Source organism: Seriola lalandi, unplaced genomic scaffold, assembly GCF_002814215.2.
Source record: "Seriola lalandi dorsalis isolate HSWRI2012SDOR001 ecotype SW California unplaced genomic scaffold, Sedor1 jcf7180002054465, whole genome shotgun sequence".
In the NCBI taxonomy this organism is placed as follows: Eukaryota; Metazoa; Chordata; class Actinopteri; order Carangiformes; family Carangidae; genus Seriola; species Seriola lalandi.
In genome coordinates this window covers 76,123-92,041 of record NW_019525018.1, presented here as the reverse complement: position 1 = coordinate 92,041, position 15,919 = coordinate 76,123, and the positions used below count along the sequence as shown (strand labels likewise).

The 15,919-nt window shown below is 39.2% G+C and overlaps 1 protein-coding gene across 1 annotated transcript in view; it reads right to left on the bottom strand.

Annotated features, from left to right (window-relative positions):
• Positions 1-14,905, bottom strand: part of bmal1a (basic helix-loop-helix ARNT like 1a) — a 30,403-nt gene extending 15,498 nt beyond the window's left edge. The window contains exons 1-8 of the mRNA XM_023411434.2: positions 14,773-14,905; positions 5,851-6,047; positions 3,603-3,666; positions 2,844-2,991; positions 2,361-2,381; positions 2,144-2,176; positions 986-1,015; positions 207-364 (exon numbers count right to left, since the gene is read on the bottom strand). Coding sequence (XP_023267202.1) covers positions 207-364; positions 986-1,015; positions 2,144-2,176; positions 2,361-2,381; positions 2,844-2,991; positions 3,603-3,648 — 436 coding nt within the window. The 5' untranslated portion in view covers positions 3,649-3,666; positions 5,851-6,047; positions 14,773-14,905. The remainder of the gene's footprint in view (positions 1-206; positions 365-985; positions 1,016-2,143; positions 2,177-2,360; positions 2,382-2,843; positions 2,992-3,602; positions 3,667-5,850; positions 6,048-14,772) is intronic.
• Between the last annotated feature and the right edge of the window lie 1,014 nt (positions 14,906-15,919).

Genomic DNA, 15,919 nt, shown 5'->3' with positions numbered 1-15,919 from the left:
CGAAATTGCTGCAATTCTATCTGTGAGAATTGCTACATCCCTCACGGCTCTTTTGACAGTTGTGCAAAGTATGTGAAAGTACAGTATTATTTTCAGCCAATCACTATCACTCACTAGTTTACATCACCATCCAGAGCTTCACTTTCCCTTTATACACTGAGCCATCTTCCCAACATTCAGCGTTTTCGTTACTCGCTGATCCTAACCTCTGAGTGTCTTCATGTGCTGGACGGCCATTCGCAGCACCGTCAGCTTGTCCAGCTTGCGGGACATGGCGTTGCAGGTGGGCACCAGTGACGCCAGCTCGTCGATGAAGCTGTTCATCTTGTCCCTGCGACGCTTCTCGATCTGGCTGTGAGCCTCTCTGTGGAGGGAGAAGCACCACCACACACATGAGCAGACTGCGACTGTGACTGCAGACTTTTTCCCCCACAGTGCTGACATAAGTCCAAAGTAAATATGTACAATAATCCCCTTGGCTGCATTTTACCTGCTCTATAAAGAGACTGAATCCTAAAGAAGGAATGCAAGATCAGGCAAGTTGTCCTTCAATGGTCTGCGTTCTTGCACTGCAGATTATCCATCACCTCATAGTCCTATCTGACAATGATATAAATCAGCTAGCCTGATGCTAAGAAAACACTCTATCCTTAAGGACTGGAAGATCACATCTATCCATCTCATCTGTGCTGACTTCACTTCAACCTAGCTACACTGGCATGCAAGAGAAAGAGAGCTTGTCATTAGCCATTAGGTTGACTTTTAAAGTCCCTTAGTTCCACGTAATGCTCGGATCTACACACTTCAATGTATAAAGTTTCTTATTATCGACATACACAAAGCTCTCTCTGTCCCCAATCAGACAGAGTGACATTTAATTCATGTTTGAGAGATTAGGAAGCAGGAGGGGAATGACAGAGCGAGCGAGAGAGAGAGAGAGAGAGAGAGAGAGAGAGAGAGAGAGGACGGAGAGGAGTTTTTATACCTGGCATTCTTAATCCGGCCCTGTTGGTCACTGGAAAGACAAACAGAGAAACATTAGAGAAGGGGGAAACTGACAAAAATGATTCAGAGTGGAAAATAAACTTCAGGGCTGTGAGGTTTAAATTAATGGGACAGGAGGGAGAGGGTGGATAAAGGGAGGGAGGGAGGGAATGGGGCCACAGCCAACCTCACAGGTTCTGTAACCAACCTAATTTATTGGTTTAAACAGTATCAAAGCTTATGCAACAAGCGTAATGCTCTGGGGTTATATCTGACTGTACGATCTGATGCCTGATGTAATACCAATATGACGTAGTGTTGATTAAACTGTTTCACATTCTTCCTCATTCGTACAGTTATGTAAAAGTGAAAAATTGAGCTGAATTTACACCCAACCCATCGGCACAACAACAAGAAAATATTCCTTCAAATGCAAATGACTATAAAAATATACTGATATCCACTGAGAATTTGTTTGTGCTCTGCCTCTGACATTAGAATTTCACAGTGGATTAAAAATGACCAAGTGATTTTTTTATTTATTAACCGACATTCACAAAATTCAACAGCAGCATTTCTTTCCAGACACAACGACCTCATTCATGAACATTTGTGTGTCCTTACTCTAAACATCGCTTGCTTCTCTTCATGAGGTTGGTTCAGACGAGTGTCCCTAATCAGAGCGAGCAAACACTCCTAACTGCACAAACTCGTCACAAATAGCCTGTTTCAAACTGATTACTGCGACCGATGCAGGAGGAAGTCAACGTTCTTGAGAATCAATCACTACCACAACTGACACTCCCAAATTCTTGTATGAGGCAACATGTTCCACACATTGTTTACAAATCAAATTATATAATCATATAATTTTCAAACATCACTTGTATGCCACATGTACAACAGGCCTGGACCACACACGTGAATTTTAACTCATCATCTTTCAAGAGATAAATAAAACCAAAACTGTCTGCTTTCCTAGATTTCCCTAGAAGCAAGTGAGAGAGAGTGTGTATTATGATTTGGGTGAACTGACACTTTAAGTCGAGTTAACCGATTTCAAAGGGAAAGTGGTTCATTTCAGCCGCAGGGAAAAGGACAAATGTACAATAAAGATTAAAGCTCCAGCTTTTTCACCGTGATAATGATGGTCTCTTACCTCCCCATTTTATCTTTGTCTGGGTCCATGTCACTGAGGAGGAAAAGACAGGAGATATTAGTTTCTACACACTTCAGGAAAGGGTTCAGTGGGTTCAGCTGCTTTGTTTTTCAGCCGACTCATTATTTCATGTAAAAAAAAAAAAATCAATTGTGGGTCATTGGTATTCCAGATTGATTAATTAAACTTTCAAAAACATCAAGTCGTTTGAACTTACTCAAATGAGAAGCCATCAATTCTGCAAAGAAACACAAATTAATTCATTAGATTGGGGAATTACAAATGAGAAAACAAGTGCAACACGTGACTCAGTGTTTAATAATACACATATTCTTATAGGGACATATTCTTAATGATTACAGGAGCCATAAATTCAATAGAGTGTAAATTCTGATTCTCCATAATCAGTAATGAGGTTAATAAGACCAGAAATGCAGGATGTGTTTCTGTTCATTGTGATAATTATCTCTTAACTTCATTATTTCTTTTTTTCATCTCTTTCCTCTTCCCTCACTGCTTTCCTTCCTTCCTCCATTCATTCCCTCCACCTTGTCTTTTCTTTCCTTTGTGCCATTTGTTGCCTTCAATCCATTTTTCTTTTATTTCCTTTCTTTGTTTCATCCTCCCTGTCATTATTTCTCTCCCCGCTTCCTTCTTTTCTCCACTTCTGTCTATTTTTTTTTTTTCCTGGTGTTCTTACTGGTAGTCGGTGGTGCTGCCCTTCCTCTTGCGGGTGTAGTCCATGCCTGGCGTGCTGATGGAGCTGGAGATGACGTCGGTGGACCCGGGGGACATGAAGTCGGTCATTGTAGACGAGATGTCCATCCTTTGGTCTGCCATCAGGTCATCTGCAGAGAAAATACAAACAACTTTATTATTCAGAAATGGGTGGGGTACAGGTGTTTTATAAAAACTGACAACTGTATTTGTACATGAGCATTTAGGAGGAGAAATAAAATGCATAGTTCAATTTGGAGGCTCACAAACAAAGCACCTTTGTTGTAAAATTTCCACTGTACAGACTGTTTCCATGGATATTAATTAAAATGCACATCACCAGAGGCAAAATGTAAATAACACAGAAAGGACAGTCACTCTAAACATAGTATGCTTAAGTGAGCAAGACTTAAAAAGCACTGCAGTACAATCACAAAGGGCTGCTGGTTGTAATGGGTGTGTGTTTGAATATGCAAATAATCTTCTAATAACCGAGGCCTGTGCAGCATTAGTCATGTTACTGACTGCAGGTTTCTGTGACAAGAAATCTCTGAAAGAGTTAAAGGTCAAAATCAAAGCAGTGTTGGCGGGAATATTAGCAGTTAAGCGAGTTTCAGGCGTGCACACGGGTGGGAGCACATTTTTAGACTTTAGACAGCTGATATGTGAACAGAAGGAAATAAAGGATAATATTAAAACATCTGCTGTTGGAAAGCAGGGAGCATCATGAAGTCACACTCACCACAGATGTTCATCACTGCCTCTGTGTTAAAATCATCTCCTTCCATCCACTCTTGAGCCCTCAACTGTGAACACACAAAAACATCATGTTCTCACAATCAACTGTCGGTCCCAGTGTGAGAGGAGTCATTCTGAAACTGAGCAAAGACTGAAGAAAATTTCAAAACACTGAAAAAAAACACTGATACACAGTTACAGTTGCCTGGACACATGCGGAAAACATCATGCCATCTAGGTCAGATGTGGAGGCAGAATAAACAGGAAGCCACTACTGTCTCCGTAACTGCATGCATAGAAATAGCGTATGTCACAGTTATCATTTCTCAAGCAGATATAGGTCAGACCATATCAGTTACATGAAAGACATAAGTCTAATGTATTCATTTGTTTATTTAATGGGGACCACACAGATAAACATTGTTACAGTGTGCGTGTGTGTGTGTGTGTGTGTGTGTGTGTGTGTGTGTGTGTGTGTGTGTGTGTGTGTGTGATATCATTTCGAGAGGGTAAAGGACAACCCCCATGAAGGCGAAGTGCAAACATTCAACATCAAACACAACTTATTGTTTGAAACATGTAATTAGCCTGACATTAGCCAATTAGCATGACCACTCGCTCTGACGTTAGACAGCCTAGGTAAACACACTGTTGCTCATAAAGTTGGGATAAAATATTTTTTACCTCTTTCCATGAAATGATTGTGACAATGTGATTTATTTCATTTCACCTGGGTAATTGGGACACATAATGTAATCATTGCACCTGGTCAAAAGTGATTAAAGATGCATTTAAATAGATATAAACATAGGACTGTGTCTGAAAACAAAATTATTCCAACTTTATAGGAAACAGTGTATGTAATAGTTTGATCAAAGTGTTCGTGGGAACTGGGGAAGCTAAATTACCTCACTACCTACTGCATGTTTGTGCATTTGAGCACAATATTTTCCTTTTCAGCCTGGAACTGCCTTTTCTGAAGCCGCCACTCTCACTTTGACAAGTTAATCTACAGTAACAATCCAATCCAAGTTCTTCAATGTTCAAATCTTTGTTGTTGTTTAAGGCATCGTCTCACTTGTGTAGTTGAGACTAAGATCTAATTGTGGTTTTAAATCTGAGGGTTAACTCCATAACTGTGAGCCTTGTATTGAAATACGTGAAATGCGTGGCCTCCGATGATCATATAGTAGAATACACGTGCTAAAATCATAGCATGCATAAATATTTGACAGGCGTACATGGTCTTCAGTCAAATGAATTTTAAAAAATATCAAACCTTCAGTCATATTTCATCATTACTATTTTACAGAGTAGCCACAGAAATTAAAACCTCCTCCTTAACACCCACGCACATGAATACAGTCATCATGACACTTCTACAAAAACTCAATTAAGACCCAACCCACACCTCCAGTTACTGTCCTCCCTAAGTAATCAACAGACTTTAAAACCCACTGTCAGTTACCCAAATGTTAATCCACCAAGCAGGCTTCATCATCAAATAGAAATGCTTCAGATGACATCAGTAGACTCTTTAATTTCATCAATCTTTCACAACCAAAACAAACCAAAAATCATAATAAGTCCACCACTTTACCTTTATCCAAACTACTAGGTGGTTGTGAAGTGTTGTGTGTTAAGGTTCCCAAGCCTAGAAAAGTATTTTAACTAACTACTATTAACTAACTATAAATTAATCCGACCAACTTTTTAACCACTTTCTGAAACACTACTCAAGAGTCTGTGATCTTACTTAATGATACTTGCCTTTAGCCACAGTGGCCGACATCAATCTAATGACTGAATCTCAACACGCTGTTGACATGACAAGCTTCAGAGCTAGCTGCCTTACTGCAGTCTGATGGATGAATCAACATAAAGCTCTCAACTTGCCAGTGTTGGTAAATACTAGCCAGCAGCAGGGATTAACTACAATGAAGTTTCATGGTTTGTCAGGCGGAGAGTGATGGATGTAAAATGGAGATGGAAACATACTTACAGAGCTCCCAGTGGGCATTAGTTTAAAAGCTTGCAAACTCTCCAATTCATTTGCAGGACATTATGTGTTTTCAGGAAAGCTAAGCTATCATTATATGCCCTATAACTCAGTAAAGCAGGAAGGAAAAAGTACCAAAAATTTTAATCTCTTGTCTGTTTATGTATTCAACTCTGTGACAGTTCCCACACAAGCCAGACTAATGCATATAAATATGAGTGAGAACAGGCTGGAGAACATGAAGAACTGTTACCTGGATTGGAAACTGGAACAGGCCTCCTGGATGGACCTGGTATCGTCTGGATCAGTCTGGTCTGGATTAGTCTGGTCTGGATCAGTTCAGATCTGGTCTACTTTTGATTCAGCTTCACCTAGTTTCATCCAGTTTGATGTGATCCGTTTACCCCAATATGATCTGATCCCTCAGCAGCTGGTGCAAACCGTCAACTTCTAGAGAGAGATGAAGAGAAAAATGTCAGTCAAGTGCAAATCTAATCTTCTGAATCTCATCACATACAACAAAATAGATCAGACTACAAACAAGACCACATGTAGAAACCACTCGGTGCAGATGACAAAACTCAAAAGCAAATTATGCAATATTAAAAACAAAAAAACTCCTTTTATGCTTCACTGCTGCCCTAAAATGTGTCATAACCAAATCTGTGTTAAATGGATCATTTCCTGAGGCTTCATGTACATATGAAAGCTAAAAGCAGATTCTATCTATTCTAACTTGCAAGTTGCACAGTTATTGCTCATTGACTTAAACACTACAAACAAATAATTTCCTTATTAGTAGTAACTCAGTAGCACTGCCATTCATGAACATTATGACGGCAAAACAACCCTAGATTTTGGAAACGTGTGAATAAGGTTTAAATAGTATAGGGGCGGCTATGGCTTAGGAGGTAGAGAGTCAACCACTAATCTCTGAGTTTTCAGTTTAATCCCGGCTCCTCCTTCTGTCCACATGAAGTGTCCTTGGGCAAGAACCCTGCTTCTGATGCACATGCCAGTGCCTTGCACGGCAGCAAGTGCTTTGTAAACCACAGAGGTAAAAAAAGCTGTTTTTTTTTTTAATATATATATATATACGAAAATAACTCGCGATGATGTCTTCTTCAGATTGACTTTTTGTGTATTTAACTTCATGAGATAGAGTGCATTGCAGGTTGACATGTCATGAAACCTGAGTGTGCATTAGACATATATATATATATAAAAAAAGTGCAGTCCATTTACCAAATAACCTTATAACCTAAAGTGGTTCTAACTTAGACGACTAAGCTTAAACCTTTATGCTTTCTAGTCGTCTTACTTTTGAAAACTGCTGAGAAGACTAGAAACCCATTAGAGGCTCCAACAGCACCTCAGGTACAGTGCTGCTGACAGCTCAGCTGGATCTGGGATCAGCGATGGAGAAGTTTGAGTAGGCATTACTTGATGATTTGAAAAGCTCCTGCCTGTTACATTTTCCGTTTGTGCAGGACACATATTCAGTTTACAATAACAGTGGCACGGTGACTACTCAAAAGTTTTGAAACAATGGATCCTTGATTTCAGATGAGGAAGTCAAAAGCAGGCTTCTCATAGTAATCAGCAGTAAATGTAATAATACGTTATTATGAGAAGGAAAAATAGTGAATCAGATAGTTTGTTGTAACATAACCTTGCTTGGCTGCATATATACATAAGTTACTTTGTTTCATTCGAAATTTAAAATATGTTTTCACATCAAATGCTACAAGAGAAAATTGAGGTGAAAAATTACAATGTGCCTGATAAAACATAATCTCAGGTATTGTTGGCTGGAGTTGCTGGAGTGTAAACTTTGTAATTACAATAAAAAGCAAGACACCGCAACTAAACGTAACCCTTAACAGATTTGCTATTCCTGAACAGAGCTTTTTTTAAGTTGTGCTTACTGTTGTGTGAATTTGCATCTGGTGTGTATTAATGAATGAGTCAATAATGTAAAAGTCATTTTTGAACTATTGGTTTGTTTAATCGGAAAATGTGTCAGATTTTTTCCTGAGTGTTACTGTCTGTCCCCAGATGTATGAAAATATGAAAATATAGTAGTTGAAGTAAAAATAAAGTGCATGCACCAGTTTGTTAGTCAGACAAACAAGAGACCAGCTAATCAATACAAATACAAGTAAACAATCTCGCATTCTTAATCATTGACTGTAAAAGGAGAAAACAAATGATATCTCAATAGAAACCAGTCTGAAACTGTGACCAGTTCCCATTAGGGTTCAGAAGAAACACTTTGGCGGACCACTTGAATGTTTAATGTGCAGCGACAACAAAACGCAGAGCTCAAGAAGCAGTGTTGAAGTAGCAGGCAGCAGACTACTAGGTCAGGACAGGCTCGGTGAGCTCTTTTACTGGGACAAAGCTCTAGGCTAGGAGGGAAAAACCACTATGTCATGATTGAACACTGAAAGGGACTGGTTGCTGGAGTGAAAACTGGGTCAGCCAGTCTCTATGGTCTCAAACCAGCCAGCCTCAATTTCCATCCACCACCTACTTCTACTTCATCAGTGAGTCAGCATGCCATTCAGCTTAGTTTCCTTGTTGTACACTCCTACACCTACTCAGATGGCCAGGAAGCAGGGATACATCCAAGCAGCAAATCAGCCGGCCAATCTACCACATCACAAACACTTCTACCTTGACCAGTGATGGAAACGCTGAAGATTTTACACACAAACACAGGATGGGTGTCAAATCACGGCAGAGGGACACTAGGGACTCATTCAGCCTACATCACTCAACCTTCAGTGGCACCCATGCTGATACTGTTACACACAGTTTTGTTGTCCCGTCTTATCATCACTGTGTATGGTGGTTGGACCTCCAGGTTGTTCCTGAGAAACCTGTTACACTGTTCATATCACCATCCCCTACAGAAAATATATATGCCCGATTGACTCATTCGAAATGAATTTGATATAAGTGGAAAGGGAGTATCAGGAGCTGTGCTACAAAGCCACGAAATGAAGCTGGCAGAGAACACATAAAAGTAGTCATGCTAGTAGAATTGACTCGCCCTTTTGTGGTAGAGCCAGTTTCTAATGCCAAAGCTGACCACACTCTACTGAAGGCTGCCCACAACATTAGGGTGAAGCCACTTCATTATTAACATTACTGCTACTGAAAGTGACAAGTGCATGATCAATACAAAACACTGAGTAGGACATAGTGAATATGTTTTTTTGTATTACATTGTATTACACTAAAAACCCTCTGATGAAACCTGCTCCTCAAGCCTTTATTGACTACTTTGCTGTTTCAGTTTAAAGGTGTAAAAATCAAAACCCAGATGTTCATTTTGTAATGACACAAAACAAATCAGAAAAATACGCAAATATGTTAATTTGACATAATAAATAGTAATCAAACTTCTAAACTTTAAAAACATCATTCATCAACTCATCGTCTCAGCATGAAATTGGCCATTTTTGCTCTCATCACCCTCGTTTCCACCAGCACATGGACAAACCCAAAGTAAACGACCTGACCAGGCCCAAACAACTAGACTTCTGTTTGTCAGGTAACTAGAAACACATGACACCAAATTAATGCTAATGTTGTGGGTCCATTAAATTTGTGACCATCAAGTTCATGAGGTCTTATTTGCTTTACCAACACTATAAAGTTAACTGAGCAGTTGTTTAGTGCAATCCCCATTGCATTTCAGTTCACACTATACAAAGTACATGGTCCAATGTCCCTAGCTGTCCTCAGTGCAGTCTACATTCATTCAGACCTGAGTCTGTGTTTCCCATACAGTGATTTATTTGCAGCGGCCCGCCACAATATCAACAACATATTGATCTTCTTTTTTTTTTTTTACCATTTCAAATTGGTAAAATCTTATTTCAGTGTAGAGCTGTGTGCAGCGTATTAATTTGCTCAGCCCCTCCTTGCTCCTCTCTTTCTCTGTCTCACAAACACATCAACAATGAACCTGTCTCTCACAGTCAGACCGGGCGTCCAGAACGCCAGGAGAAATCTCACCGTATCCATAAAGGTTTTACTATCCCTGTCTGTCTCTCTACTGACCTGTTTGAATCTTATTCTGTAGGAAACACTGCCTGAGTTCATGGCCAAGTGTGAATCCCTCAGACTGACATTTACAACAAACTGCAGCTACACAAGATAAATTGAATGAGCCACGACAGAAGTCACACTTTACATTACAGCAACACCCACTCACATACACAGTTTATATTAGCTGATTTGCTTCACACTGCAAGAATTACCAAAATGAATAGTGTTGGGTTCATTATGAAGTTAAATCGAAATGTGAAATGTAACTGCAGCTTCTGTTCTCTGTATGCTGAGCTGCGATACAATCAGCACATTCTGCCCACAGCACCAGTATTACAGTAAAAGGGAATCTGCAATATGTTACTCATCTTTAAAACATCCTGATATCTTAGGAACTTTAAAGTCCCTGCACTTCCTCACAGGTGCTTCCAGTTAATCTTTCTGGTTTAACCTCTAGACAGGTTAAATTAGCTGAAGCCATGTTGGGAATCACGGTGCTCTATGCGAGGCCAGAAAACCCAGTGTAAAGATGGAGGTATTGTTGCACCTGTCTGGATGTACCATGAATGTGTAAGGCCTTGAAAAGGGAAAATAATAAGTGCAAATTCTTTTTCAAGAAGTAGAACCCAATAATCAAAGTATGAGCTTTTTAAACACTTAAAAATCATCACCAGAAATCATCAAAAGGTTAAAATCCTAGTTGGATAGTAGCCTATTGAAACCTATCTTAACTAATGTTATTGTTGTTATGATCAGTCAGTCATCAATATGGACAGAGACAGCAAACTCAGTCCTCACATTCAAACTGTGACTCGGTTGTCATAAAGAAAACTGACAGGTTGTAAATCAGTTCACCTGCACATGGTAATAATCACTGTATTTGAATAAAGAAAAATCTGTTTTACATACATAACACACAGATCTATTAGGAGTGGGTGATATGACCTAAAATTGATATCACAGTAAAAAAATATTTACACTATATACAGATGGTATTATATCACAGTAACACAAAATTAAAAAGGATACTCCATTCAGAAAGGTTCAGATGAAGCATATCAAGAATGCTACTTCTCAGTCTAATCACTCAGAACATAATATACACTTCAGATAACTTATGATCACTGATAAACCTGAAAAAGAATACTACATTGTTTTCAAGCCTTAGAAAACATTGCAATTTCGGGTTGTTTTCCGCTTGAGTTGTGCACGTTCTTGCGTATAAATAAACTTGTTATCTGTTTGAATTTATCTTCTGTTGCTAGCGGCTCTTTGTCTCCAACAGGTTACAGCTGAGTAAATATGTTTGAAAACTTAATGTAACATACAGTAGGATTCCAGCACTTTATCATCCATTAAGGAAATTTGAGTCTGCTTAATAATAAATGAGCGGACTACGCTCACGTAATTGTGTTGATTTATTAACTATTTTCTTCACTCAAACTCAGGGTCTTTAATTGCTGCTGCTGTGTTTTTTAAAGATAAATGTGCATCACCATACATTAATACTTTATTAAAAGGGAGGCTCTTATCTTCATTTACCCATTGCCATGTTAAATCGTAGTATCAAAGCTCCACTGATGATGGCTTTTTTCCTTCATCATGCACACACACAAACTCCACAATTTGAATCCAAATGCCCACCCTTACAGACTTGAAGACTTTTGTCACATGTATAATGAAATCATCACGTCAAATCTGGTGAAGGTGTTGGACCACGGGGGGTGAAATGCACTGAACAGCCCTTAATAGTACTGATATTGGCAACTTATGAACGATAAATGTAGGTCTATTACTTTACATAGTATCTATAGCTACTATGTTTATCACAGCAAAATGTTACTATATCAACATTAAACCCTCAAATGAGGAATTTCTGCTACACTTTCAAACACTTCCACTGCAGCTAACTGTGCCTCAGCAACCACAATCAGAGCTAGTGATGCAGGCACGCAGCCAGTAGTTTTCCATATGCCAGTAGTGGCTCAGTTGAAGGTGTTATGGGCTCAAATTAGGGTCAGTAAGATTTCAGGCATGCAAAGAGATGTTCACAAGTAATTCCATGGTTTGTAGTAGTAAATCAACCTGTAAAATAAATCTGTAGAAGAAACTTAGATGTGTGACTAAAATCTGAAAAAATTAGTAGTGAGACACAACGCAGAACTGTGAAAAAAGAAGTGCTTGAAAGGTGTAATAGATCTTCAAGATGAAAGACCGCAAACCCACCTGGGTTCATCTTGAAAATCAACTCCACCTTTCAGGATATGAGGCGGAGATGAAGGTAACGGACCCACCTGCTCTATTTTTGTGAAATGGCCAATATTGTGTTTTGGGCAGTGATAGTGACATTGACTTTTGATCTTTGACCAATAAAGTCTAATCAGTTCATCTTTGAGTTCAAGCAAATGTTTTTGCAAAATTGGAAGAAATTCACTCAAAGTGCTCTTAAGTTTGAAGGGGTTCCCTCAAGGCGTTCCTGAGCTATTGGGTTTGTGAGGTCATAGTGACCTTGACCTTCAACCTTTGACCACCAAAATCTAAACTGTTCATCTTTGAGTCCAACTGAAAGCTTAAACCACATTTTAAGAAATTCCCTCAAAGCATTACTGAGATATCGTATTTATACACAGATATTTGTTCACAAGAATGGGACAGAAGGACAGACAGACGTGATTACATAAATAAATCAAAATGATATATAAAATATCAAACTCTTCCTTAAAGACTGCTATCAGGAAATCAAAGTAGCCCATTTTGTATTTCTATAAAACAAAAGGCAAATTTAAGCATTAGCCTAAGACGGACTTATAACAACATGGTCCAACAAATCCTAGATACATCACCACAGGTGTTTTCGCTTATCTTACTTGATTAGAAGTCCCATCAAGACTTTGTGTACAAACTGTGTTTAATTGACAGCTCGCTGGCTCTCATGTTAGGGCAAGGCTGACAGGACAATCACTATTCCTAACATGCAGTCTCACTAAAATTCCCCTTTCATCTCATTGAGGCAGCCACAAGACATGTCCACTTCCTGTCAATAGCTGATCCTGTCCTGCTTGTGTTGTGCAAGGTCAGTCTGATTTAAGCTGTAAATGTAAAACTTATGGAATGCTGTTGTTAGTTAGCTAACCATGCTAGCTGCCGGAGTTTACACTTGCAAATAAATTAATCTATGCACAACCTGGTCTGACAGCAGTATATTCCCTAGTACTTAGACTTTCGTTGCGTAAAGTAAATTCCAGCACAGCTTCACAACAACATATGCAAGTTAAAGTCTAATGAACCAGAATGATTAAACACACCTGTGTGGATGTGTTTAACCTAGTGACTGAGCTGAGCAATACAGAAAGAAAACATCAATCACAATATTTTAAATAAATAAACCTCAGTGTTCCTAATTTGAGGAAACTTTCAGGCATTATCATGTCAATCAGGTGGATAGGACAGGAAGAGGCATTCATTTCATTACGCAATAAATGTCTAACACATTCAGCAAATAATTTCTTGTACCCATAGTGTCGCCATTAAGAGACCAGAAAAAGCAAACAATTACATTTAACCAAGTAACAATGACAATCGAAATCACCTGGCTTTAGGTAGCCCAACATCAAACAATAGTCAAATATTGTAATCAAAACCTAATTGAGAGCAATGCGTGTTTTGTGCATGACTCAACGAGTTTCCAAATTGGAAAAACAAAATCATTATCATAGTCGTTATGAGGTAGACAAGCTGACCACCAGTAAAGAAGTTGCTTTTTCCCAATGTTTCCCTTAGATTTTTTCAATCTCATTGAACTTCGCACAATTTTTTTTCATAGACTTGTTTCCTCAGAGATATGACTGGTTTGTTTGTCTTCATAATCAGTGTGGTTAATTGCAGCCCTGCTGACTCATCGCAATACACTTCAATTGTCAACATGCCTTTGTGTCAACATATCAGTACTGATAAGCCCTAATGTAGGTTACCTGTATATGGGCAAAAATAACAACACTTGTCGGTCCAAGTCTGAAGTTCACAGCAGATTTTTTCTTTCTTTTCATGAAAACTACTAATAACACAGATGTTGATGTAGACATATAAGAAAGATTTTAGCAGAAGTGAGAACACAAACATTGCAAAACACAAGTTGCACATTTACCAATCCATCACTATAAAAAAAACAAAATAAAAACAACAAACACATCAAGGATCCCCACTTAGATCCACAACAGACCATGAATCCACAAGGAAAGTCTGTGAAGACTCATGTTGGTCAGAACGACTCAGAAGAGAAAATAACAACAAAAAGCAACCTCCTTATTCGCCTGGAGATCTCCAGGAGCCCTCCTCAGGAAAAACCCCTTGCTCCTTGAGCTAAAGTTTGGCTGCAAATCATCCACCACAGACAGTGATTGTGCCTAACTAAATCCCACAGCCCAATATCATAATCATCTTTAGGGAACCACTGCGGAAACTGCAGAAACCGAGCGGTCGCCACATTTCCACTGCCAATGCCAACACTGTGTCACGATATTTCATAACCCATCATGAGCCTGTACTGTTTCAGAAAAGCTAGGGGTCTCAGTATGGGTTGCACCCACACGTTACTGTCTTGTTTAAAGAAATAGGCGATGTGGGCTTTGAAGTTAGCGCAGCAGGTTGGATGCTGTCGAAGAAACCGTGTGCTACATACCCACCAAGGCCTGTTTACATAGCTAGAGTGCTAGCTCTAGATAGCACTGTTCACATAGTCGCTCGCAATTGGGTGACGTTTGCCTAACATTAAACACGGACCGGCACTAAGCTATGCACTAGCTTCCTCAAAGACCTGGTAAATGCCAACAGCAGTTAAAGCTGGGGTCGCATACTGAGGGCGGTTTCCCTACCTTTTATCCATTAAAGCATTTAGTCCCGTTGCCTAATATTAGCATACAGCTGCTAGCTAAGCAACGCTAACTGTCAAGACTTGGCCAGCGAGCTAACGTCCCTCCTCCTGCTCTAGAAAACCACACTGACATGACCACAGCGCTGGGAAAACATCGACGATATCCATCATGGACTAAACCCCACCAAAGCCACTGAGATGCAATATCGATAACTCACAGGCTTGTTTTCGTTGTATACTTACAATAGGTCCACTGAGAGTAGTCCATCCATTGAAAGCCGCTGGGTAATATGTAATAGCAACCCACACAACTGTGACATAAACGAATCTCAATCGGTGACCCAGTTTCTCTTCACCGTCATGCCTGTCGGACCACTAACCTAGTTTTTCAACCAATGGCGTTTGTGCTACTGCTGTAGGTGTCCCTTCAGCCAATCAGACGCGAGTTCACGCTGGGAAAATATGATGGACGTGCTACTTGGCCAATCACAGCCGGGGTAGAACGGAATGCAGAGGCTACTTGTGTACACTGCATTACGAGCCATTTAGAAGGTAGGCTTACAACATGAGCTGGTCTGGTGCTAAATTGCCCTATACTGTATTTTGATGCTTTAAATGAAATTATGCTGTTGTACCCGGATCTACTCACTTACTTATATTGAATGTGGACATTATGAGGCATTTAATATGAGGGCCTAAAAATCAAATTATTAAAAATGTATATGTATTTATTAAAATTGTGTTGTATTGTAAGATTTCTCAGTCAGAGTTACCACTTGGGAAAAAAAGCATTTATTAGCGTATATATATATATGTGTGTGTGTGTGTGTGTGTGTGTGTGTGTGTCTTCAGTCCTTTATTCTTGTTCTTCCTTTAACTTTTCAAGTCCCTACGATATACAAGCAGGTGAAGTTAACTTGTCATTGTGAAAATTATTTATAGTGTTAAAGTGTTTTGTTACAGTGACCAGTGTAACTGGAAACATTCATGAAAACAAGTAACACCCCTATTGCATCAAATTCTATAGTTGCCCACACTGTATAGGCTACATTTACACCTCTTGCTGCTCATATTTCTAACTCCTTTACAAACAGAAAAACACACAATAAATACTGTAATCTGACCCTGTAATATAAAAGGTCATGTGTACACACTGTATGTGATAGATGTGATTCTTTTTTCCTTTAATGCTCTCATTTAAAACTGAGAAATAAAGTGGAACATACTGTAGATGAAGACAATACATTGTCGTAGTAGTCCACTAGGGGGCCATGAGGCAAAAAAATTAGTTAAGGACCCCCATTGACTCCTGTTTGTGGTAATTTGGTTAAACACAAATTTCAGCACAATGTACATTTTCATACAAGGCTCCTCTAAGAAGACAAATAGA